Source organism: Siphateles boraxobius, unplaced genomic scaffold, assembly GCF_051911475.1.
Source record: "Siphateles boraxobius isolate OS27281-9 unplaced genomic scaffold, OSU_SipBor_1 8, whole genome shotgun sequence".
Classification (NCBI taxonomy): domain Eukaryota; kingdom Metazoa; phylum Chordata; class Actinopteri; order Cypriniformes; family Leuciscidae; genus Siphateles; species Siphateles boraxobius.
In genome coordinates, this window is record NW_027509208.1 from 12,921,998 (window position 1) to 12,949,073 (window position 27,076).

Sequence of the window (27,076 nt, forward strand, 5' to 3'; positions counted from 1 at the left end):
AATATTTCAGGTCTTTTATGGTTTTAATACTGATGGTTTTGGCATACAGCTCATGAAAACCCAAAATTCCTATCTCAAAAAATTAGCATATCATGAAAAGGGTCTCTAAACGAGCTATTAACCTAATCATCTGAATCAACTAATTAACTCTAAACACCTGCAAAAGATTCCTGAGGCTTTTAAAAACTCCCAGCCTGTTTCATTACCCAAAACCGCAATCATGGGTAAGACTGCCGACCTGACTGCTGTCCAGAAAGCCATCATTGACACCCTCAAGCAAGAGGGTAAGACACAGAAAGAAATTTCTGAACAAATAGGCTGTTCCCAGAGTACTATATCAAGGCACCTCAGTGGGAAGTCTGTGGGAAGGAAAAAGTGTGGCAAAAAAACGCTGCACAACGAGAAGAGGTGACCGGACCCTGAGGAAGATTGTGGAGAACGACCGATTCCAGACCTTGGGGGACCTGCGGAAGCAGTGGACTGAGTCTGGAGTAGAAACATCCAGAGCCACCGTGCACAGGCGTGTGCAGGAAATGGGCTACAGGTGCCGCATTCTCCAGGTCAAGCCACTTTTGAACCAGAAACAGCGGCAGAAGCGCCTGACCTGGGCTACAGAGAAGCAGCACTGGACTGTTGCTCAGTGGTCCAAAGTACTTTTTTCGGATGAAAGCAAATTTTGCATGTCATTCGGAAATCAAGGTGCCAGTGTCTGGAGGAAGACTGGGGAGAAGGAAATGCCAAAATGCCTGAAGTCCTGTGTCAAGCACCCACAGTCAGTGATGGTCTGGGGTGCCATGTCAGCTGCTGGTGTTGGTCCACTGTGTTTTATCAAGGGCAGGATCAATGCAGCTAGCTATCAGGAGATTTTGGAGCACTTCATGCTTCCATCTGCTGAAAAGCTTTATGGAGATGAAGATTTCATTTTTCAGCACGACCTGGCACCTGCTCACAGTGCCAAAACCACTGGTAAATGGTTTACTGACCATGGTATTACTGGGCTCAATTGGCCTGCCAACTCTACTGACCTGCACCCCATAGAGAATCTGTGGGATATTGTGAAGAGAAAGTTGAGAGACGCAAGACCCAACACTCTGGATGAGCTTAAGGCCGCTATCGAAGCATCCTGGGCCTCCATAACACCTCAGCAGTGCCACAGGCTGATTGCCTCCATGCCACGCCGCATTGAAGCAGTCATTTCTGCAAAAGGATTCCCGACCAAGTATTGAGTGCATAACTGAACATAATTATTTGAAGGTTGACTTTTTTGTATTAAAAAAACACTTCTTTTATTCGTCGGATGAAATATGCTAATTTTTTTAGATAGGAATTTTGGGTTTTCATGAGCTGTATGCCAAAATCATCAGTATTAAAACAATAAAAGACCTGAAATATTTCAGTTGGTGTGCAATGAATCTAAAATATATGAAAGTTTAATGTTATCATTACATTATGGAAAATAATTAACTTTATCACAATATGCTAATTTTTTGAGAAGGACGTATTGATTATATTGATATTTTGATTCTCAAATTGTTTAATGTAATTTTTCTAATATTTTAAAATAGTATTTAATTTGTCATTTGTGTTTATGAGAAGAAAAATATGGTTTTGTGCATTTAGTGAATTAATTATTTTCATTTGGCATGACGTCATCGCATTTGGTGCGCGCCGTAATGTGCTTCATTCGCAGTAAATGCAGAAACGAGAAGCCATCATATCAGCGTTCTTCTCTTTATTTTCTTGTTTATTTACAGGTAACTGCGAAGAATAATGCAAAACACACTTTCGATTTAAAGTATAAATACTATTAATATAATACGAACGAGTTGTATGAGTTTAAAGCTGATATTTTATACTTTAGTAAAAGTTTGTCATGAGTTCATTGGGTTGAGCACATGGTTAGCATAAGTGCTCCGTGATTAGCGTGAATCTCCGCCAAATAAATGGTTTAAGTAGAAATAATATTTGAATCTATAAGAGATAATATTGTTTAGCGTTATGAATTATCTTCAATTTATATACGTGATCGTTTAATCTGAGGTGATGTCTGCTAACAGTGTTATGCGTTACATTTGAGTGAATGTATTTGAAGAATGAATTTCATTTCGTCATTCAATGTAATACATCAGACAACGAACTGAGTAGTATGTTCGCAACTGAGAATATGGATTGTATTCTAAATGTATTTTTACATAGTCATTCTCATGTTATTATTTAGATAAAGGTAAAATACTAGTGAAAATGTTGGCCAAAATATATATATATTATCGATTAGAGTGTCACTTTGGTAATTGTAAATGCTGAATATGCAAAATGTTTACAGTTGTTTAAGTTTATAGTCAGGCATTACTATGCAAAATGCATACATGTGTTGACCATGTAATGTGATGAACAGTTGTAATATGATTATACTGTTATTGATTGATTCGCAGTAAATGCAGAAACGAGAAGCCATTATATCAGCGTTCTTCTCTCCATTTTCTTGTTTATTTACAGGAGTATTACATATGGTAGTCAATGGCGAGCCGCGAGAGACAAAACATATTTTGATCCCGTTTGAATTGTGCCCTGAATTACACATATGATGTTTGTCAATTTAAACGATACATTTAAAGTCAAGAAAGTCGCAGTTTGATGTAAAACTGTTGAGGTATAAGACTGTGAAAATACATAATTACAAAGACTACAAACCCAAAAGGATTGCATGTGACGTCATACTTTTTCTCTCAATGAATAAAGCAAACGTCTGTCATTTTTTCTATAGTCTACATATAGTCTAGACTGCACACATACGAGCTTGGTGACGTAGACCTACATAGTGCGAGACAAGAGATGTAATTCATTGACGATTTTCACATAAAACTAAATGTTACTCTTCTGTTTTATGACAAACGGTGACTTCATATGTGTAATTCAGGGCACAGTTCAGACGGAATAAAAAGACAAGTTGTCTCTCGCCATTGACCATATGCTATATTTTTTCAGAAATAAGCTCCCATGATGTGCCGGCTGCGTGGTGTGCTAAATCCACCAGAAACGCCCAGTGAGGTTAATTGTTTTAAATTGTTCCTCACAGAAGATGTCATCGGAGAAATTGTGGAGGTAACAAATTGTGTCTCTGACCTGCAAGAAAGGGAAATTAAAGGAAAACTAGTTAAATGGGTTTCAACAAATATCCCTGAAATTTACACATTTTTATTGTCGGTTTCCTAACGGGGCTGATCAAAAAACCATCACTTAGTGATTACTGGAGCACAGACCCCATGCTCTTAACACCATTTTTCGGGTCTTTGTTTTCACAGGACCGCTTCCTTCTGCTCTACTTCGCAAACCCGCTGAAAGAAATCAGAAACATATTAAATGCTCTCACCTCCTCCTTTCGTCACATTTTTTTGCCATACAGGGATCTGTGTGTGGATGAGTCTCTGACGAAGTGGAAAGGCAGGCTGGCATTTCGTCACTACATTCCATCTAAACGGAACAGACTCCGGATCTACCAGTGACATCCAACATTACCAAGGACTTGGGATTTCTGGGTCTGTTGTGATGACACTTCTAGCACCTTACCTAAGAAAGGGTCATGATCTTTATGTGGACAACTGGTACAGTAGTCCCACACTTTTCCAGCACATGTAAGATGACAAAGGGTGAGGTGGAATTCAAAGAAAATAGATCACAGTTGACAGTAAAATGGCATGACAAGAGGGATGTTCATGTCCTTACCACAGTCCACCCAACTGGTATGACAGCCACAGGGAAGCTTGATCACATCACTGGGCAACCAAAGAGGAAGCTAATCTGTGTGCTGGAGTACAAAAAGATTGTGGGCAGTTGACAAAGCTGACATGATAACTGGTTTTCTTGAATGCACCAGAAGTTCTACCAAGGAAGATCTTCTTTGACCTTGACACTATTTTACTCAAGAGCCACATCGTCTACCGGCAAATTACTGGTGAGAAATGGATACAAAACATCTAATAATAAATATAAACAAGATAAAAAGTGATAACATTTTAAATTAATGTAATCTAAAGTGTTAACAAATTTACAATAATAAACAGACCACACCGTCACATACTACTCTATTCTCCTTGATGTGCTCTACTATGAGTAGGAAAGGAAATCACCTCCCTGATGAGAGGGCTGCTGGAGGAGTACAACACATTGATGTGTCCAACCAAAGGAGGACGTCCTGCCTTAGACACTCCTCTGCGCCTTACAGCCAGACATTTCCCATCTGAAGTCCCTCAGACCACTTACCAGGGCAGCAAGACCAGGCGTCACTGCAAGGTGTGCCTCCCCAGTACACGCAAGAACAAGCAGAGCCTCACCAAGCACGACACTCCCTTGTGTGCAGTCCCATGTTTTCAGGAGAACCACACACTGAAGCATTATTAAGCCTGTAAAAAGTCAGAGTATATTCATTAATTTATGATGGTACTATTTTGATTATTATTCATTGTAATTATATTAGTAAGTATAAAGGTAGCCTACACTGTTAAATGTTTCTGTTAATTTACACCCAAATTTCAACATGATTAACCTGTTATTTTTAATAACTGCGCCTTACTGTTAATTTTAGGAAATATATGTTAAATAACACCTAATTTTTGTTATTTAACACCTCATTGTTAAATAACACCTCATTTTTGTTATTTAACAGCAAAATCGAAAATTCAAGCAATGTCGGATATAAGGTTAGCCTACGATGGTCAACTTTCATGCTTATTATAAAAAAGTTATTATTTATAAGTGGCGAAGTTAGCAATTGCATTTCGTTTTTTTAGGTTGCTAAACAACGGCTGATTCAATCAGTAGCCTAGTCGACGGTGCAATCCAACAAAATATAGTACATGCATTTACTGAATGAATTAGACAAATTAAACACCTGCTTTCTCTACTGCAAATATTATCAAGAATAATCTTGCATAGCCTATTCCACAGACACAGAGAGAAATAAGAAAGTTCGCGGTGTTTTCTGTGCATGCGCAAATGTGTTTGTTATCATGGGTATAATAGCCTTTTGTTACCCTATTAATACCCTACACCCGGATTTTACGCGAGACGGCCTATAGGCTACATTTATTAGTTGAGGAACTGCGCTCCCTGTGTCTGTCTGTCTGTGTGTGTGTGTTCTGAACACGGTGTAAATATCCGCTGCACGCTGGCAGGCGGTACTTTATTATGTCTATTGGCGCCACTATTTGAAATGACAGGTTCATACAGTATTTTTTGAATTCTGGGAAGGAGCGTAGAAGAAGGCATTTGAACCTGCAACGAACACGAAGATCCATGTCGGAAGATCGCGGTGGCTGGTTACATCGAACAAAATCACAATAATCCGGTGAGATTAAAGAGTTTCTTGAAATTCATGCATAGTTTTAGCATCTATCAGTGATATTGATGTACTGTAACGTTATAGGCCTACTAAACGCCACGGATTTAGACCACATGAAGTAATTTAGCTAGCTGCTAATGAGCCACGGTGATTCAAGCTAGCAACATTTCAATAGTTTTCCCATTAATTTTAGAAACAATGCGCTTATTGTAATGTCCATTTATGTATACGATCTAAATCTATAACGTAAACAGTAGGACGCTAGGCCTATAGCATTCCCGTGGTCAAGTTGTGTGGCATTCTTGCCATGTGCACGTCTGGTTAAAGCAGATTAATCCTGAAAATCAAACGGTTAACATAAATCTATTTACTGATAGCTGTTTATTAGGGGTGGAACGGTTCATGTAACGTTATTCGTATTGAACAGCGAATCGGTATGGGCGTCACGGTCCGGTGCATGAATTAACACGGAGAATACACGGTATAAAAATAAATAAAACTCGCGTGCAAATTAATGTAATGCGGAACCACTGTTAGCGGGTCCTTTAGGGACACCTAATCTGTTGCCCTGTTAGGTTTGTTTACTTTCCTCCGCAGCGCAAGCCTCCGTTGACCGCGCGCGCGCCTTCCCAAATGGACGAGGCATTTATACTTCGCACTCGCCGGTGTACTATTCTTTGAAACGACAGTGTGCGACTCGGTGTAATTGTCCTCTAAACCATCAGGAATCAGCGGTGAGAAGTAAGGTACACTCGTGAATGTTTATTTTAGTACTTTAGTAACTTACTCTACTAACACTTTAGGATACCCAAACCACACTACTAAAGAATCGTGTAAAGCAGTAAACCAGATTATTCCTTGTGACATTAGAAAAAAAATGGATATGAGAACGTAACCTACAACTAAATTAACGTTATCTTACATATTTTCTAAACATTTTTGTTTAGTTTTGTGAACCTTTTTATAAAACATGGGCATTTATTTTTATTTAAAGGGCTTATGTCTGCTATTGTTGGCCCATTTTGTTAATGTAAGCAACTAATTTAGACGCAAGAACTGGATGTAAAAAATAATAAAATAAAAATAATTGCCTTCTGCATTTTTGTTTTGCTTTTCCCTCCATTGTACCGAACTCCTACCGAACCGTGATGTCTGAACCGAGGTATGAACCGAACCATGACTTCCGTGTACCGTTCCAACCCAACTGTTTATGATACTAGATAACGTTAGTTGGTCTAAGACTGTATTTAGCTGCTCGTCTTTGATGGATTAAAGCTGTTTGGGCTACCAGACATGCTGGTGTGACTATTTATTTTATGTGCAGGTTTTAGGCTATCAATGAGGTAAATCCAGCAAAAACAGCTATAGGCCTACTGATCGGGCTAGTGCAGTATAGCTATGTGAAGTGAACAGCTATTCTCTTTTAATTGCATTTGTATAGTGCACCCTATTTTTTTTTGTGTGTGTGTGCTGTTTTGATTATCATTGAGTTGTAAATCAATGTTTACATTTGTTTTCTTGTTTTTTTTATTACAGATGCAGGGGGTACCATCCCTGATCACACTGCTGTTCAAGATGATATCCCAGGATTTACTCCTCTGACCATCTATCTCTCGCTCACTTTGCCTCTATCTCTATCTATTCATCTATCTTTACCTATCTCTTTCACTATCTCTCTCTTTCTTTTTACCTACCCTGTATCTATCTCTGTTTTATCACTCTGCCTATCAATCTATCCCTATATCTTCCTCTATTTATACCTCTATCTCTCCCCCATTCCCTCTATCTCCCTCCATCTCTCTCTGTCTCTCCCTCTATATCTGTATCTATCTCACTTTATCTATCTATCCATCATTATCTCTCTCTGTATCTTTCTCTATCTCTCTATCTATATCCCCCCTCTCTCTTTATCTGTCTCTTCCTGTCTCTCCATCTTTCTTTCTATCTATCTATCTATCTATCTATCTATCTATCTATCTATCTATATATATATATATATATATATATATATATATCTAACTCAGTGGTAGTCTTATGACATTAATATTGTGTTTAATTTGTTCTATGTCCTAGGGATATGCCACTGCAGCTGACCTTGAGAGTTCACTCTCTATACCTGCAACTCCTCATCTGATACTTCTTGGTAAGTTGGTTTTAGATAATACAGTTGGCTTTAGTGTTGTATGTAGTGAATTCAATGGTATCAAACTAAACTGTAATGAAAATTAAAACTAAAACAGAAATTTGACAGTTAAAACATTTCTGGGTTCAGGAGAAACGGGAAGCCGTTTCCAGCGCTGGATGCTCAGCCTTGAGGGCCAAATTATTTGCGAAGGGAAGGGATCACGTCCACCTTTGTGACAGGACTGGAATCCTTTTTTCACCCTGTTTTTACATCTTTGACTTACAGTATCAAGAGGAGGCAGCCTGCACGCTTCAATTCATCCAGAGGTAAGATATTGTCTGTTAACACCTGCATTTTTTTCTGGCCTAGCTGTGGCTCAAGCATGGTTTCAACAGGTCTGGTTGAAGGGATTTAGCAATTAACTTTGATTTAGAAAGTTTTAGTGCAACTAACAATATTCACAGAGGCAAGAAGATAGTGCATGTTGAGGATAGTTCATGTACATTTGTTGACTTTGTTGTTGCTGTTAGTCTGTGACTAGATTTTTAACCAGTGTATAATTTTTCAGATGCTTTGTGGGTATAAACCCAGAAAAAGCGACACAGGCTGCAAAGAGGAAAAAAAGAAGAACTGTCAATTCAAACGTCCCAGCCTCTTGCGCAAGCTCATGGACTTTCAGTGGGATTTCATTTGAAAATGGTGAGTAAGATGTATACGTTACACATACCGATATGTTCAAACAGCAATGACTCAGGAAATTCATTCTAATGTTCATTCTTAACTCTTCAATTCTTTGCCATTCTTTTTTGTTCTTTCAATGAATTGTATTCATCACCCTTTCTATTATTTTATGTTATTCTGTCTGTTTTGTGCTCTGTTTCTAAAATTAGCTTTTTTTTGGTCAAGCCATGTGATATAATTTTGGATTAAAAATGTGAAATTATGGAACTCATCTCTCTCTCTCTTTCTCTCATATACAGACCCAAGACTTTGCAAAGGATCCTCGTGTGCTTTGGAAAATGGTTAGTGGTCTAAGCAGTGCAGTGTTTTTATTGTTTATGCTCTTTATTGATGAAGAGTTCCATTAAGTGTTAAGTATTGGTATGAATGTATTCATATGTTGAATTTTAGTGGTTTAGGTAACTAAGTGTTGATGTTCAGTATTTTGTTATAATGAACAATGTATTTGGGTTTAAGAATGTTTTTGAATATTTCTTTGATTGGTCTGATCCATGTGTGCCTACATTTGTAAGTATTTACATTTCAGTGTGTGTATTACAATAAAAAAAAGTTAATTTCAACACGGAACTATTCGTTTTTTTTCACTTAAGTGTTGTCTGATGGATTATGCCTATTCTTGTATTAACTCAAGCTAGAATATGTCTATAACAATCAGTGGTACACGTTATGCTAAAAATAATTATTAATATTTAATGGAAACAAAATAAACAGTGATTTAACAGGAAAATAATGGTAACACTGCTGCCAGTTGTTTCCTGTTTTTTCTGCGATTCACAGTAAATTCCTGTTGAAAAACATTACGGGGAGTGCACTGTAAAAAAACATTAACATGAATTAACTGTTAAAATAACAGGAAAATAATGGTAACCCTGCTGCCAGTAATTTCCAGTTATTTAACAGGGAAATAATTAACAGTGTATGTATAATACGGTTTGTTTTAAACAAAAATATGTAACAAAAGTCAGAGTGTATTTATTGATTTTTTTTGTTTATGATGATATTATTTCGATTGATATTCACTGAAAGTATTTTTGTAATCTGTTTTGTAATTATATAAGTAAGTATAAAACACATAATAGTTTGTTTTAAACAAAAGGCATTGCATTTAACTGCCATCACGTTGTCACTAGGTGGCATCAGCAACCCTTTGAAATAAAAACATGACAAGGTGGACTATTAAATACATCGAGCCTATGTCAGTGTAGTCAAAATAATAATAACTGAAAAAGATGCATTCTCGCAATTTTGTACATCTCAACTAATGAAATGTTATGTATAGTTAATCATGCACAAATGCATTGACAACAACTGCATTTGTCAAATTTAATAAACACAAATAGCACTTAATAATATGGGCAGGTCAGCCTTATGCATCAATAATAATTACACCTTCATTTTCAGTAATACGTGCACTTTCATTTTTTCTGCATTACTGGGCTGCCTATGGAAAGTGCAGTGTGAGGAGTCAAGCCCTCTGATTTGCTCTCCATTCTGATTATGCAGCCTCACATCAGTCGGAGCAGATGGACAATCAAGTGAGAGAGTACTAAATTAATTCACATATGCATGCCTGCACATATCCAGTCCCAAGCTGACTATATATGAACATGTCACTGAGCTACTGCTCTCCACTAATTTAAATTAAATTTGCATAAAGAGCATGAATAGTTCATCAGTTGCAGCAGTGCTCCATTTCTTTTGCACTGCACACATACTTATTCCTCAGTGTTTTCTTTCATATGCCTGCGTGCATGGATCATATGCTATTCAATGGGTCAGATTCTGATGTGTGACTGTTTACATCTATATATGTAGAAATAACCAGAGAGGAAGAATGAGCAGACACAGTGTACACCGTGCATAAATTCTCTGCAATGTATTAACATTACAAAGTCAACATTCCAGTGGAAGACATTATGCAGGCAAAGTATAAAGACCGGATCATACAGAATTTTTTATCTGCTTGTCTTCAACTAGCTTTTCAATAAAATAACAATAAATGTTTCAGTATAGTTCTCAGCAAAAGTGAAAAGATGTTAATTTGATAAAACTACCTAGGAATATAGATTTCATTGTATTTAACAGTACAAAGTTGATAAAACACACACTTCTCTTTATGTTATTGGGAATTTATGCGGTGTCATATTTATGATTCTAAGGTGGTATTCATTATTTCAACAAAGCAACCATAAATTATAGATTTTTTTAGTCTTATAATTTAAATCAGTATTAGTATGTCATAAAATAATAATTCTCAAGATTACAGTTTTATCATGTAATAGCTGCACTTATATTTATTTATACATATTTAATACATTTTATTTTTGTGTATTTGTAGTTTTCTAATCTACAGACTTATTAAAAAATAAAACAAATAAATATAATTTTAAATCCAATTTTACATAACAAAGTTTTTTAGTACAATCAACTTGGAAGTCATTTCAACTTAAATTACATTAAACTGACTTAAAATGATTTGAATATTGTATAACTTAAAAAAAGTTGAAAATTGCTTAACTTATTTTGATGAGTTAAAGCAATGTAAAAACATATTCTGTCATAAATTATCGATCATATAATCTTTTACAGTGCATGTCCATTCCAGCTATCAGAGAAAGATAAGTAATAGGAGAGGTAAAGAAAGACCAAGAACAAAGGGAGTTAATCCACACATTTTATCGTCTTGTTGCTATTATCTTTACAAAGAAATAAACTGACTGCTGCTGTCAACAGCAAGGTCAGCCTCCACTGCTCAAAGCACAAACCATCAGAACTCTGTGTCAGATTAGAATTGCAGCAAATAAGCAAGTGTAAAAATTAGGCCATGGATTTGTGTGTACTATTTCACTTGGAACCTATTACAGAGGAGCTCAGTCGGTATTGATAATCCACAGTGTAGTTAGATTGTAATCTGTTGTTGGAATTAAGGACACTGGAAAGGACTCTTACACAGAAATAAGACCAAAAATGAACTTATGTCATTAAGTCCACTAGATTTAATATTGTAGTTGTTCATTTGGGTGATGTCCATTTGGTCGGTCTCGCCAGGGTGCGACAACAAAAAGAGCTTAGATGTCTCCTTTTGTTGTTTAAACCACATGCATTGTAGAGAAAGAGAGGGGTCATGTGAAGATTGAATATGGAACATTAATCTTTAATCTTAATGTTAGTTTTGCAATATTAGCAAAACACTTTAAAATAATTGTTTTGGGCTTTTTACACCATGATCATCTGGATTTTAGTGATAAAAACTGATTTTTTAATAAAATGAATCATCTGTGTTGATCCTAAATACCAACTGAGCAATTGTTTGTTGTGAATTTGGGAGAGGAGCGGAAGGACAGACCAAACAATAACAATTAAGAATAATACATAATAAGAAAACATTAAAAATGTATATCTACAATGCAAAAACATAGCCAAGAGACACATAAAGTGTAGTGTTTGTTTTTTGTTAAACAAAAATAACAGTATCTTTAATGGGAGCTTTTCAATGTGCAAACCAAAATGACTCCTTTGTCCTTAAGAAAAGGTGGAGAGGAGAAAAGATGAAAGGGGGAGATTGACAATAACATTTCAATTACTGCTTGGCAAAGAACATGGCAACAGCCCATCACAGGTGCAGTTTTCATGATCTAAATGAAAAGCAGAGCTTGAAAGCACAAGACAGAGATCAAGTTTGTAAAATTGTGTATCATGTTATTGATTGTACAGAAAATGACCTCAGAGTATTAACATTACTGTAATACTTCAGTGTCCGTCTTGTTGCTGCCCAGCTAACAGTTCTAACAGCTAAAATTAACGTTAATAGAATGTTTGTTCAAAGTTATCTGGTCTTTAATAACATAGGCTACTCAAAACAGTAGCATGTACACGACATGCATCTAACATTTTCTTAAATGTGTTTGTTCAAAGAACATTTAAAAGTATCCCATAATGTTTGCAAAATTATCAAATGGAATGTTCACATAACCAAGAAAATAGGTTTTTAAAGCATTTTAAAAACTAGATGTTTTCAGAAAACATTTAGAATGAACATTTTCATAACTTAATATAACATTCAACATTATAGTTATAATAACATTTAACATTAGCAAAATGTTCTTACAACATATTTTTGTTATCTGGCTGATGTTTCGTTCATTGTAATGGACTATTTTTTCTTAGTGGAATCTGTAAAATTATAAAGTAATTTCATATCAAATCAATATTTAATGTCTATATATTTATTTATTTGGGGTAATAAGTGGAATAATGTATTTTTCAGATAATTATCGCAAAATAAACTGTACAAGCTGTAGCCTAAACTGTCCCTTTGTCACAATCGTACAGTTAAAAGCACACGAAGATGAAGATCAAATGAAGTCTTTAATACAAGGCAGAAGGCAAACACATAAACGTTTAATTTACGTCCCACTGAAAATACTGAACAAACTCAAATAAAACAGGGAGACTTAAATACAGGGGATTAACAAAGGGAACTAGTGAGGGAACAGCTGAACAGAATGAGAAATCAAATCAGTAAACATACAAATGAAAAACTCAAGAAGGTGGAAAAAAATGTGGCAATGACTGAAAACAAACTCTAAGGATGGGCAACTTTGGTAGTGACGAGGGCCAACATTTTTTCTCCTTCATCAAGGGGCCAGATTACTAATCCACACTCTCACCTTTTAGAACGTCTTACTCAATTAAATTTTTATTAAGAGAAAATAATGTATAATTAATTAAATAGGTTTTTAAAGAATTTATTAACTAAAAAATGTGTGCAATTATGCTAAAACAAATGGGAAACTGTTGTCAGTTGACAAGCAATATTACCCCAACAAGCAAATGTAAACATCTCAGTTGCATTGTCTGTAAATATGCAACACATATATGTCCTATTTTTGATTATAAGCCTAGAGTATTCTCAGCTCAACTTCAGAGAACAGTTAAAAAGTGTTTATTCATAAAATAGCTGTTCCAAATGGTATTACCATAATCCACATCCACATATCACCATGAATAAAAAAACTATTTTAAAAATGTACAAGAACATAATTAAGTGCATACATTTCTGTCATGTATTTGCAGGGGCAGGGGAAGTAAGGGTGCTGGGGGTGCTGAAGCATTATAGATTTAGTTTCCAAACAAACCAAACATATGGGTGACCCCTTGAACTTGGTAGATAATCCGTTTACCATCTTGAATGGTAAATTTTTCATTTATTTTTGCTAATTTTAGTAAACTTTCACATTAGGGTGCACATCTTTCCATTAATTACTTTTCAAATGTTTTAAAATTGATCATCCGTGTGGTCCAGCGGGTCGAATTTAAAGACATACGGGGCGTCATTGTCCCATCCCTCCTCTAAACTAAACATAACTGTGACATTACACCCCCTCCCGGAAAGGGACAACCTCGCACTGAAAATACAACAATGGGAGGAGGCTCAGGCGGAGGACGTGCAACTGGTGGAGGACAGGAATCTGGGGGAGGTGACGACTGGAAGAACCAGGGCTGTGCAGATGGTGGGAGGAGCCAAGGAGAGGCCTGGAGCAGGGGATGCTAGGTGGAATTCCAGAGTCCAGCCAGGATGGAGATCCACAGCAGCGTCGAAGGAGGTAGGAGCCATGACGGGGATTTCCTTGATGCGGCCATAGTGATGATTGATGGTGGTGGAGCCCCAGGTGCAGACAGAAAGCCGATGGAACCCGAGCAACCCCGAAGGCTTCGGTGGCAGCAACGGAGTTGCAGCAACAACCCCGCGAGGTGGAATTGGGGTACCGGAGAGCTGAGGTGGAACTGGAGGGAGGGTGGAGCTCGCCAGAGCCGTGGAGGACAGGAGCACAGCAGACTGCTCGCAGGTCCGTGGCACAGGATGGACAACATCCAACAGAGGTGGAGCTGGTGGTCTGAGGGAGCCCGATGTAATCGTAAGCCCGATGGTTCCTGCCTTGTGAAGACGAGGAAAGGAGGAGCCAAGGAGGGTGAGCCGACGAGCCGAGGTGGTGCGACGAGATCAGTGGCCGGAGGCAAAGCCAAGGAATCCCCTTGTGCTGGAGAAGCTGTATGACAGAAGGCCCTCGATGGATCCACATCACAGACGATAAACAGAGGAGGAACCGAGGGGCTGATGGAGGACAGCGATGAGTTATGAACTGGTTGAATGTTGAAGAGGTGGCGGGAGAGGGAGGCTGGGCGGGAACAGATTCAGAGAAACAGATTCAGGGTTGAGCGGAATTAGTGCGGGTAGAGGTTCATCAAACAGTTGACAGAGTCCAGCATTGAATCACACTCTGTGGCGGCAGGATGGGCAATGCTACTGTCCATCCCTTCGCAATGACTCCCTTGGTTGCGCATGGTTTTGCCGACTCACACACCTGGTCAGACGTCTCGTGAGATCCAGGCTCCAGGACGATGGTTAACTTCAATCCATTGTTAACTAGCACCCACTCCACGTGGGCGGTGAAATCCTCACTAGAACCGTTCGCTGGTAGGCGTGCCTTACTTCTGTCTTCTGTTTACTTCTGTCTTCTGTCACAATCATGGTAGATACGAGCACACGAAGACGAAGATGAAGATCAAACTGAAGTCTTTAATAACACATACACGTTTAATTCACGTCCTGTTGACGACTCCGGACAAACTCAAATGAAACAGGGAGACTTAAAAACTGGGGATCAGCAAAGGTAACTATTGAGGAAACAGCTGAAGAGAATGAGAAATCAAATCAGTAACCATAAAAACAAATGACGAACTCCAGCAGGCGGAAAAAAGGCAATGACTAAAACTCTAAAATGAAAATAACTGACACTCCTACATTTCGACTTTCCTTCATTTACCAATCCATTAAAAAAATATTGAAAACTGACATGCGGAAAATTACCTTATGTGGTAGTTTCATTGAGTTCATTTGTATAGCATGTTTAAAAAACAAAGCACTGGCCTCTCTACAACATACAGTAAAACCGAATGGAATACTACGATGAACCCAGAGAAAACAAACGTTTTTTTTTTACTTTACATGGCTGCTGAATGGGATGAAGACATAGAATGATGGTCCATGTGAAACTGGAAGGATTGCATTTCTTTATTGTTCATATATATTTCAGCTGCTTTAGACTGCACACCTCTGGGTTTCTCCTGTTTGCTTCAACCAGTTTCTTCAGGTGCTTCCCTGTTTGTATGATCTCCTGAGACAGAATTGTCTTTTTTATAGAGTGATGACAGTAAACTGTGACTCACTTGGTTTGCCTCACACATCGCCACTTTCATGGCAGCTGTTGTTGTTGTTATTGTTTAAGACAACACAGTCCAAATACACTGTCTGGAATTTGGAAATAGGGCAACATTGTTGTGGCACATAATTTACTCTGGATACCTCACCTGGGGTTGGCGATTTGGCAGGCAGTCTGACAATTCAGTAGTTGGTGTTCATCCATCCCTTCCTCTGTCATTCATGACTCTATTCAAATCAACAACACACTGCCATTCTGTACATAACCTTCATACTTGTTTCATATCTGGCATGTTTCAAATGGTCAGAGAATCAAGAAGAGTGGCATTTTTATAGTTTATTCCAGAGGATCTTACCTGGAAGGTCGCAACCCAAAAATGTGTTGCAGCAGGTCTGTTCTGATAAAATGCAGCTAATTAAGATAGCAACAAAAAATATGTTTGTGCAGTGCCGTTCATAAAACAATTTGTCATTCTTTTCCTGTTCAGCCTACATCATGTTAATAATTTTGCATACAGGGGCTGATTGATTTTATGTGCAGTTTGTGTAATTTTTGTATGGTAAACAATTTTGGTACTGTGTTGGGTCGACCACTTGATATTCAATGTAAAATATGGGCCCTGAGGCAAAACCAGCACCACTTCATTATACTATCTACAATCTAAAAAATTCAGCATAACAGTTTACACAATGCAGTGGAAAAGCCTGGCAATAGCTTTAGGGCCATATTTGTTTTGATATGTATTAAAAACAGCACAATTCAGTATCACTATGCCAATCTAGCTGAAGGTTTCCTCATTCGGTCTAATGCATTAGGATGTTTAGAGCAAGAAGCTACTTACCCTAAGTGCACATCGCATTATGAGCAACACACTAAAGTCACCATACAGACAGCAATGTAAGAAGCTTTTAATTTGGATTTTGAGGCCTGTATGAATTATTTACCCTCAGTCATTAGCATTACAGTGGCTCCAGTCTTGGACATACCATGATACAAAAGCATGACGACACTTACAGGCAATATGACTATACATTCTGTCCATGGGTGGCCATAATAACATGTTAACATTCCCCAAAACATTCCCTTTTCTATTGCTCTTGGGCATACCATTAACAGATTGATTGCAGATAACTAAATGTGGATATTCTATTGTAGCTCTATTAACCGATGCCTGTGTAAAAATGTCATTGATTATGACATGCGTTCACTCAATGCAACTTAAATAACCTGTCCTGAATAGCCGAAGAGCGATATCATTTCTGGTCAAAAGATTGTAGCCTACATAGCCTACACAATGTACACAGCACCAAGAATAGCCTACATCTAGTGAATAAAAGCACAATGTTTAACAGCTCTAAAAGAGGCCACTCATACTTGTGCTATTTATGTTGGAGCTAAAACATGCACAGTCCAGGGGCCATTAGAATGCTAATAGAAGACTATTTCCTGTGGATGTGTAAGACTTCTGATTTATTAGCCACTAGGTAATTTAAATAACTAGAAGAATAACAAAGTGCAGTAAACCGTAAAATTATTTGAGTGAGTTTATGAATACAATAATAAATTAAAATAATATTACAGATACCAGTTTGCACACAGCTGTTTTGTGCACTGTAAAAAAATATTTTCATGATTTATCACATTTTTTCTTTTGTCAAATCAACTTAGATAATTTATGTGGTTCAAGTAATGTAATATTTTGAGCTTCTGTTGATTGAACCAATTCTCCTTCATTGTATAGCATTAACTTAAAATTTTAAGGCAAACAGGTTACTTTTTTAAGTAAAAAGGGGATAAAAAGGGGGATAACCATTGATAATTTATCACATTGATTGTGTCAAACTTTGATAGATTTATAGTCTGTTTTGATTAATTGTGTAAGCATATATGTATGTAAGCTTGACTGGCTGAGCAGTTAATGAACAAATTTGAGTTTACATTCCCACAATTCAAGAACACCTATTTTTTTCATCATACAGTTAGGTTTTCAAAGTTAAAATGTTGAAATTTATTTATAATTGTCATAATTTCTATTGGTTAACGGCCCTATAGATTTATATGACAATGTGTTATTTTGTAAACATATAAAGAAGAATATATAAGCCTCTGCAGAAAAAACTACAAAGCACAGTTAAACGAACGGCACGAGTTTCGCTTATAACGGTCCCTCAATCTCGTCAATGGATCTGACTCATAGATCTGACTATTTCCAGCCCTCGATTGCGTGGCAGTGATGATGTAATAGCGAAAGGGGAACGCGCACTGTCCGCTGCAGCATCCGGGTTCCAGACCAACCCATCCGCACAGAGAGAGAGAGAGAGAGAGAGAGGTCTGAGACTCCTGTAGCCCCCCCTCGGGAAAACAAAAACACCGGAGCCAGAAATGCCCTGCCGCCCAGCTGCGGACTGCCTTAACAGGCTCATGTGATGATTTTCTATATATTTTTTTAATTATTATTTTCAGAATCAAGCTTTAGCCGTTTTGACGCTATTCTACTGGCTAATTGGCTAGCCATCGATTGATGTGTGTTGTGGCTGTGAGCGAGCGCAGCACTGGTTTATAGTGTTTGCTATCCGGCCCAACATACTGATAATAAGGCTTTTATCCGCGGCTTTTGTGCCTCGGAGTTTATTCATCCAGCAAAGACAACGAAGAAACTGGGTAAGTGATATTATGTCACTCTGACGAACATAAAAATGCTGGAGTTAGCCTCTTAATGCTATCTGGGCGTGCAGTATTTTGCATATATGCTGATAAGGGTAACGTTAGTGGCTTCATCAGTAAACACGTCACAGTTGTTTTACATTTATACAGGTTCGTATATTTTGCTGCGTTGGCGTCTGAAAGGATTTTAAAAGGAAGCTAAAATGTAAACAACCGCAGGATTGGAGACAAATAAGTTTACTGCTTTGGTGTGATGATAAACATTTACCTAAACAGTTTACTTGCTACTGGAATCTTGCTGCACCTGTGGCTTATCGTATAAATGGCCATGTCATATCTATGGCATGTTTGAATATGTTGTATAAACAAGAGTATCTCATGTCATAATGAAACACCTTTTACTCACTTTGTTTTCTCGTTCTGTTTGTGTTAGAGCAAAATAAGAATGGGTGCATTCTTAGACAAGCCAAAGATGGAGAAGCACAATGCTCACGGAGAGGGGAACAGCCTCCGCTATGGACTCAGCAGTATGCAGGGATGGCGTGTGGAGATGGAGGACGCACACACGGCTGTGATGGGGCTGCCTTACGGCCTTGGTCTGTGGTCCTTTTTTGCCGTTTACGATGGGCACGCAGGCTCTCAGGTTGCCCGTTACTGCTGTGAGCATCTGCTGGAACATATTACCAGCAACCCAGACTTCAGGAGAGGGTGCTCCGGAGGTGCGGAGTTAGTTGGTGCCGGGCCCTCTGTGGAGAGTGTGAAATGTGGAATCCGCACAGGCTTCCTGCAAATCGACGAGCACATGCGGGCCATGTCCGAACGAAAGCACGGGGCAGACCGCAGTGGCTCCACAGCGGTGGGCGTGATGATTTCCCCTCATCATTTCTATTTCATCAACTGCGGTGACTCCAGAGCCTTACTGAGCCGCAAGGGTCGCGTTCACTTCTTCACCCAGGACCACAAGCCGAGTAACCCATTGGAAAAGGAGAGAATTCAGAACGCAGGTGGTTCTGTTATGATCCAGAGGGTCAACGGGTCTCTCGCTGTCTCCCGCGCTCTTGGTGACTTCGACTATAAGTGCGTGCATGGGAAAGGCCCCACTGAGCAGTTGGTGTCCCCTGAGCCAGAAGTGTATGAGATCGAACGCTCTGAGGCCGACGATGAATTTGTGGTGCTGGCCTGTGATGGGATATGGGACGTCATGGCCAACGAAGAACTGTGTGACTTTGTGCGCTCACGCTTGGAAGTGACCGACGACCTGGAGAGAGTGTGTAATGAGATTGTGGACACCTGTTTGTACAAGGTAAAGTCAGTTATAAACATTGTGAGTTGGGTGCTAATGGGTCATTTTACATGAATTATTATTTATTAATAATTCATGATATTTTTGTACAAATACTGTTTACTGTGAAAAAACAAACAAACAAAAAACTAAATGGCTTGAATTTTATATATATTATAAATTTTTCAATTGTACTCTTTTAAAAAGGCATCTGAAATAATAAACTAAGTGCAATGCAGTGTTGTCAAAAACATTGATTTATCTATGTATATTATCAATGCTGAAATATCTTTAACTCATGATCGCTCCGACAGCGAGTTGACACACAAACCCGCCTCCCCATACTCACTGAACATAAAACTAAATTGAGTTCTTTTTCGCAGCTTATAATGCACTTAAACAGTCAGATACACACAAAAATATTTCAAATGGCGAGTGGAACCTAATACGAACCTGTATAAATTGGCGAGTAGTCATGTAAACACAGTCAGTTATGTTTTAAATGAATGTAAACGGTTGAGAAAGAAAACGCATGTGCAACAGTATAATGGATCCGTGCGTCAGGTCTTAAAGTGATGGTGGTGGTAAAGGTCTTAATATACCTGCTGCCAAATAATAAGATAATTAGGGCTGGGTATCTAGTTCGATACTTTTTAAGGCACTTTTTACAAATTACCTCGAAACAATCAAGTAACAAAAAATGTCTTGTCATTTGTAACCAAATTTCGATACTTAAGGGGTTAATCTCATCAAAGTCAGTGAGCTAATAAGCATGCAGCATGATTAGCTGTGGCGAGACATCAAGGAAAAACACTAGTTTACGCCCAGTGACATGGCTCACACATGAGGCTGTAGTGTGTAAGCGTCCCAATCCCAATAGATTAAAAAAGATGTGAACTTTAAAAGTGTGGCTACATTTCACCAGACTCGATGTCAACAGCGCGCAATGCAATATTTGCGACAAGATAATTGCTGCCAAGACCGGCAACTCAACAAGTCTGATAAAGCACTTGACAGTGCACGGAATGAACTTACGAGCAGAAAGTTGCTCCGTCTTCGACTGCAAGAAGAACTAGAGCGCATCACTTAAATAAACCGAAACTCAGCGTATAGGCTACTTGCCTCACAGACATGAGAAACAGGCATATGGAAAGCTTGAAATGTCTACTTTTAAACGAACCAATTCGAACCGAAAACAAATACTCTCTGATTATGTAACCCAAATGAAAGTTGCTTGCATTTCTCTCTGTAGGAGTCTGTGCGCGCGTTCACTATACTGTAAAGATGACGAGTCAGCAACGTCAATTTCATTTTTGCAGCTAACACTGACTCAGAAAACAGTAGTTTATTAATAAACTATTAAAATGTGTCTTTGCTATTTTTTTCCCGACACATTCATAATCATTGATTATGATTATGATCATAATCAATTAACCCCCCCCCCCCGTGTAACAAGATCACACGAAACAAGTATAATTCAGGAACCGGTATCGAAGTCTAGGTATCGATATATAAAATTTTTGAATGATACCCAGCCCTAGAGATAATATTAAAAATATCAGTTTTATCGCATGGTATCGAAGTCAAAATTGTGGCCAGTGAAAATGTTGAGTGGCTAGTAACTTTGGAAAACCACTAGCCACAGTGGCTGATTAGCAAAAAAGTTCATGTCAAGCCCTATTTATATATATATAAAATGTGTATACTTGCGTGTATTCAAAGTGTAAGGAAAATGTTATTGCTTGAATATGCCATTTTTAGAGTCATTGAGCTAACACAAACGTTCTTTCTGTGATTATTTGTTTATCAACAGGGTAGTCGAGACAACATGAGTGTGGTGCTGGTATGTTTTCCTGGTGCCCCAAAAGTCAACCCAGAAGCCGTGAAGCGAGAGGCGGAGCTAGATAAGTACCTGCAGAACAGAGAGGGTGGAGCATGTAAAAAGGCAAATAAATAAAATGTATTACAAAGATGAAGAGAGCGAGTTATAGAAAGTGAACATTCTTACTTAATTAGGTGAGTTTGTTAGATGGCAGTTTACGCTTGCCAATTAAGTATGCGTTACAGTTAACGTAAAGTTTCCAATTAACGAATCCCCATATTGGAGAGGAAAGACTCACTGGTACTGTATTAGTACAGTTAGAACTATTCAGCATAAATTTTACCAGAGAGAAACAATAGTGTGAATTTATTTGAGCTTGTATTGATAATTAGAGGCCTTTGATTATTTATTGCCAATATTGAAAAGCACTTAACCAATATAGTGTAGCCTGTAGCTTTACCAGAGATTTTATTGTAGTGTATCCAAAAATCCTCCGCTCCAGTGCGTATTAAACGTCTGTATTGGTGTATTATTAACTATAAAGTGATGGTAAGTGCAATTGTAGATTAGGAAAAAGGAATGACAAAACCCAACATTTGGTTCTGCACTTTGTCATTAAACGCTGCTATATTTAAAGGCATCTTCTATTAATAAGAGAGAGACCAAATTCGAGACCTCAGTTAGAATACATTGTTTATTTGTTCGAACAGAATTAATACAAAGTGTAGTTTTGCGTTCTATTCGTGACAGTTTGTTATTTGGATAGTTGTATTCATCAACTCGTATGAGCATGTGTTTAAGTCTAGCACCCGTTTCATTTGCATCTTTATGATAAGTCGTTGTAGATGAGAGTGTATGTCAGGCCTCCACTGCTGATTACCTGAAATTGTAGCTGACACTACTGTACATGGCCTGATGGTGCAGTTTTGTGTCTACAGCAGTGGCCATGAGCATTTTAATCTGCATGATTCCTATTCTGTAATATGGAACATTGTTGCCTTAGTCCTAATTTACAGCGACTACCTTCATTCGAATCGATAGATAAGTTAGCATTTGGTACCCAACTCCAACTGCTTGGAAGAGTAATATTAAATCCAATGAACACATGATACTGAAAGCATGCACAGTACGGATAGCACGAGAAGTTGTGTACACCTCCTGCATGGATGCTACAGTAAAAAAAGATCTTATTTAGGGTTAAGTTGGTCTGACAGAAGTTTTATACTTTGTACAGTATACATTTTTAACCCCTGAGGAACAGCTTCCGTGTGAACTGAGCATAGTATTTGAAAGATTGTGTCAATGTTTTACAATCCTCTCCGAGTTGTTTACTACTTGTTGCCTCAAACTGACTCTTTGTCAATCCTCTGGTTTGTCTATATAACTATTAAGAAAAAATTATGTAGTTAAGAAATTCTAGGTACATAGAGTGGTGGGATTCAGCCTGTCAGCACTTTCTGAGATGTAGATCCTTGTCGGTACAATGATTTAATATTTATAATACTTAATTCTTTTTAAATCCTATAAGATTTAGCTTTGTATTCTCTTTCTGTACCTAAGATCTTGCAAGCGTTTCATTTAATTTAAATTTTTTTGAACCCCTTGGACTTGTCCTAACATGGTGCGACACATTAAGATTTTAACGCCAAGCAATTTGTCTATCGTTTAAGAGATAGTTTACCTAAAATTGAAAATTCTTTCATCATTTACTCACCCTCATGTTGTTCCAAGCTCATAGAAACTTGTTGAAAGCTTTGGATCCCATTGAGTTTCATAATATGAAAAAAAAAAAAAGAAGCGCAGAACAAAGAAAACCAACTCTTTGGTGTTTCGAGTAAATGATAACAGAATTCTTATTTTTGTCAGAACTGAAAATGGGGCGTGATGCAACACAATCATTCTCAAAACTAAGCCAATCAGAACAGTTCCCACTGTTTTCTTGCTCTTTCACTCTCTCGATCTGTCATAGAATATGTGATGATTCCAACTTCCAAAACCAGTTTTTCCTCATCCATGGTTTTATGTTTAATATACATGATTATACTTGAGCAGTAGTTCAGTCTAGTGAATTTTGAGTTTGGACTAGGCGACGGGCACAGAAAAAGATACAATGCTATTGAAAAAATGTTGTTTTATTGCTTCGCACACAGAATAAGAACAGAAACTGATTTTCTTGGCTGCATTGGTAAAGGATGGGGTGTTCTTTATATTTATCTAAATTTCCCCTTAAAGCCAAAAGATCACAAATGTTTTTAGCATGTGTTGGTGTTTTACCAGAAAAATATTTTAGCTTTAAGATGTGTTTAACTGAATGAAAAACAGCGTGCCTGCTCTGAGAGAACTCTTGAGATTAAAATGATTGTAGGTCATTCCTGTACCATATCAATTTCACACTGCTTGGTTTGCTGTTATATCTCCTCACTGTTTGACATGGCTTGACACACCTGCCGATAATCCACTGTTTATCAAATTAGCCTTAATTATTTTCTTCCATAATAGCACACATTGAGATCTGTATGCTTTGAGACACGTCACGTGTTTATATACCTACAAAGAGTGACTAAGTCCTTCTTGAAGAGCCTTTAATTGTGCCTACGAGTGAGTCTATGGCCAGTTGTAGCATTTAAATGAACTTTTGAGAGTGAAAGTCTTTTGAGGTGGTTTTGTTTGTTTGTTTTGTAACATTATAGTCCACTCATGCATGATTTAAGCATAATTGCATTGGTGAGCAGTGAGCACACTACAAAAAGTGCCATGCGAATTATTTAAACCATTCACCTGAAATTATCGTAAAGCACAACCCAAATCCTATGAGTCAAACATTGGGTGGGACTCGTAGTGGAAATATTGCCTTACTGAAAAACAAAGCAGGCATTAAATGGGCCATAAAGTATTATTTAAGACAGTGCCTTGATTTCTAACACTGTAGTACCATGAAATTGAGATCTAGTTGACATTTTCTTTCCCTATACACGACTGTCCATCTCCAAAGTTCATTGGATTTTCAGTGAAGAAACCAACTGCAAATAAAATAGTCCTTTGTAACACAGGATCATTTCAAAATGTATCTTCTGGAGTGTTAAACTAGGGCAAACAGAGCCCACTTATTGTCATGTACTTGCGCTGTGTTGTGCTGTTGGGTCCCTGTGTGTCACTTCTGTCTTTACCTCTCAGGTCCAAACTTGACAAGCAACAGAGGACACTATTTATTTGAATAATTTATTGTCTTTATAGTATTTTACTTATGTTGAATGAAACTGTCCATGCATTCCATTTTATTTAGCCAAATAAGCACTACTAATGCAATGAAAAGCTTATATTCTTTTTTCCTTGTATTTATTGTTATACATCCGTGTAATGAGTATAGCCCACATGAACTGAAAGTTATGGGAGTTAAAAATGCATCATGTCTTGGGTTCATCTACACAAAGTAGTTTCTTCTCATGATGTTCATGCTTTTCACTATTCTGTCAGAGTAGATCGGTCCAAGGTTGACGATGTGAAAGGGTTACAATCTATGATCGGTCCTTTCTTAACCCAGCAGACTGTTTGTGACTGTGTTTGTTCAATTTTACCTCTCAGAAGGTAACTGTTTTATAAAGCTCATTTTGAAAGATTTTTCAAATACAATTTCATAGAAAAGTATTTCAATATTAGAGGGTGAGCACCCAGTATTTTCTTTCTTTAGTTTTTATTTTTGTACATTAGCACTCGGGTTTTAGCAATGTAGACAAACTGTGATCTTGTCATTCTTGGCTGTCAAAGATGAATCAAATAAAATTATTTACGGAAACCCTGAATTTGAGTTTGTTTTTTTTAATTCAGAAAGATCTGTTATTCAGTAAAATTGTATGAAAATGAAAGTACACCAGATTTGCCTTAAAATACAGTTTTTAATGAAAAATTGTGGCCAGTCTCAGGTCTAATTGACGTGTGCAATGGTCTGTCACTCCCAGTCCAAATCTGTACATGAATCTTACATTCTAAGAATTTTTTTTTAAGGAAAATGTACAGTAAAAAACAATTGGTAGCTGTGATTGCCAGAACTTAAATGTAGAAAATGTAGTAGCAACATTTTAAGTTCTACAGAAAAAAATTACAATTTTTTTTTTTACATATTTGATTAACTTAAAGTGTTAATTATCCAAATTATTACAATTATTTATTTTTTTATAATACTGACATCCATTTTTAAAACACAGATGGTAAAGAGAAAGCCACATGATTAGGTTAATCAAAGTTTATCACAAGTAGCTTTTACACAAGCTGAAGTAAATACATGAAAAACTAGATGGCGCGGGCTGATAAGGTTAAGGTCCTTAATGCAATCACATCATTCTCTGTAGGGCACAGCGGATTGGTTCCTGCTGTATCAGTAGCCAATTTGCTCGCTGCTCAACCTTCAAATATGGTCAGCATTGCTGTAGCAGTTGCAGTGCACATTCAGAAACCCTCCACCTTCCCCAGCTCCACCTGTATAGATCTGCTACGGGTAATTCATGTATGCTATATTGTACAGCAGCAGCCTGTTTTACATGTATTGGCAGAAGCAAGTCTCGTACTTGCTCTGCAGCAGCAATAACAACAGTAGTGTAGCAGATCCATTTAGTCAAAACCAACATTATCATATCCATTACTATGCCAAACACTCAGACAGTTGTCATGGCAGAAATGCTAATATATAGGTGTCATAAAAATACAAAACAACATCATGGTAACACAACACTAAAATAATGCAATAAACATTCATTTTAACAACATGAGATGTTACATATACATACTGTAAAGTGGGGGCAGAGATGATGTCAAATTCCAGAAGACTAATTCGCCACTGGTTCCCTCAAGATTTTCCTATGGGGTTTTATTAATGGGATATGGTAATGGTATAAAAAAACGCATGTTTCCAATAAGTAACGAAAAGAATGTGTGCAGTTTATGTTGTAGAACAAAACGTCTTAAGTATCGTCAAGTTTATCATCATATTTACCACAGGCTTTATTTTACTGTTCTCGAGGGAACCAGTGGTGAATTAGTCTTACGGTTTTGATGTCATCCCTAAACCACTCTATTATAAATTTTATTACAAGTTGAATTGTTCTTTTTTCCTTCCAAAACCTTTACATTTAACAGTATTAGTCAAATAAATTTTTAAGAGAAATTACATAAAATGTCTCATTAGATGTAGGCTATTACAGTTTTTCACCATATAGAGTAAGGGAACTTACCGTTAACCAATTGAAAGGTGTTTAATAGAGCATTTTTACTTTTACCGTTAAAATTACAGTAATTTCCAAGTCCAACACAAAATCTGAATGAAAAGTGTTATGGCCAAAAGACTTAGTATAGTTCACCCATTTGAAAAATGTCTTTAATTACTCTGAACCAGCCATAGGCAGCAATGTCATTGCTACTTTCAAGGCCCAGAAAGGTAGTAAATACATGGAAATGGTGGTTCAACCTTAATGTTATGAAGCGACAAGAATACTTTTTGTGCACAAAAATAATAACTTTATTCAACAATTTCTTCTCTTCTGTGCAGACAGTTGACAGCACCCATTGACTTCCATAGAAGGAAAAAAAAATATTATAGAAAGTCAATGGGTCCCTTCAATTGTCTGGTTACCAGCATTCTTTAAGATATCTTATTTTGTGTTCAACAGAAGAAAGAAACTCATACAGGTTTGAAACAAGAACAAATGATGACAGAATTTTCATTTTTGGGTGAAATATTGTTTTCAATCACAGCCACTACAGACATTATTTCAGCACTTATACTGATACACATTTAACAAAACCATGAGTAAGCTGGGGAGATACTGACTGAAGAGTGCAACAAACAAAAGCGGCTAATATGTGAGTCACCGCTTCATCATTGCAGGAA

The 27,076-nt window shown here is 37.4% G+C and overlaps 1 protein-coding gene and 1 long non-coding RNA gene across 3 annotated transcripts; both read left to right on the plus strand.

Annotated features, from left to right (window-relative positions):
- Positions 1-1,682: 1,682 nt before the first annotated feature.
- ppm1ab (protein phosphatase, Mg2+/Mn2+ dependent, 1Ab) lies at positions 1,683-24,995 on the plus strand. 2 transcript variants are annotated; one of them, XM_077220732.1, is made up of 8 exons: positions 1,683-1,754; positions 2,986-3,102; positions 3,303-3,952; positions 4,115-4,290; positions 9,661-9,739; positions 17,641-18,088; positions 18,525-19,394; positions 21,187-24,995. In XM_077220732.1, exons 7-8 carry the CDS (start codon positions 18,537-18,539, stop codon positions 21,328-21,330), a joined length of 1,002 nt encoding a protein of 333 aa, XP_077076847.1. In that variant the 5' UTR covers positions 1,683-1,754; positions 2,986-3,102; positions 3,303-3,952; positions 4,115-4,290; positions 9,661-9,739; positions 17,641-18,088; positions 18,525-18,536; the 3' UTR covers positions 21,331-24,995. The 2 variants fall into 2 exon arrangements, with proteins under 2 accessions (XP_077076847.1, XP_077076846.1); XM_077220731.1 differs by lacking the exons at positions 1,683-1,754; positions 2,986-3,102; positions 3,303-3,952; positions 4,115-4,290; positions 9,661-9,739 and having other exon boundaries at positions 17,972-18,102; positions 18,536-19,394.
- LOC143729713 (uncharacterized) lies at positions 7,754-8,505 on the plus strand. The gene is made up of 3 exons (XR_013200052.1): positions 7,754-7,789; positions 8,032-8,162; positions 8,444-8,505. It is a non-coding gene; the product is annotated as an uncharacterized LOC143729713 (long non-coding RNA).
- Positions 24,996-27,076: the final 2,081 nt, after the last annotated feature.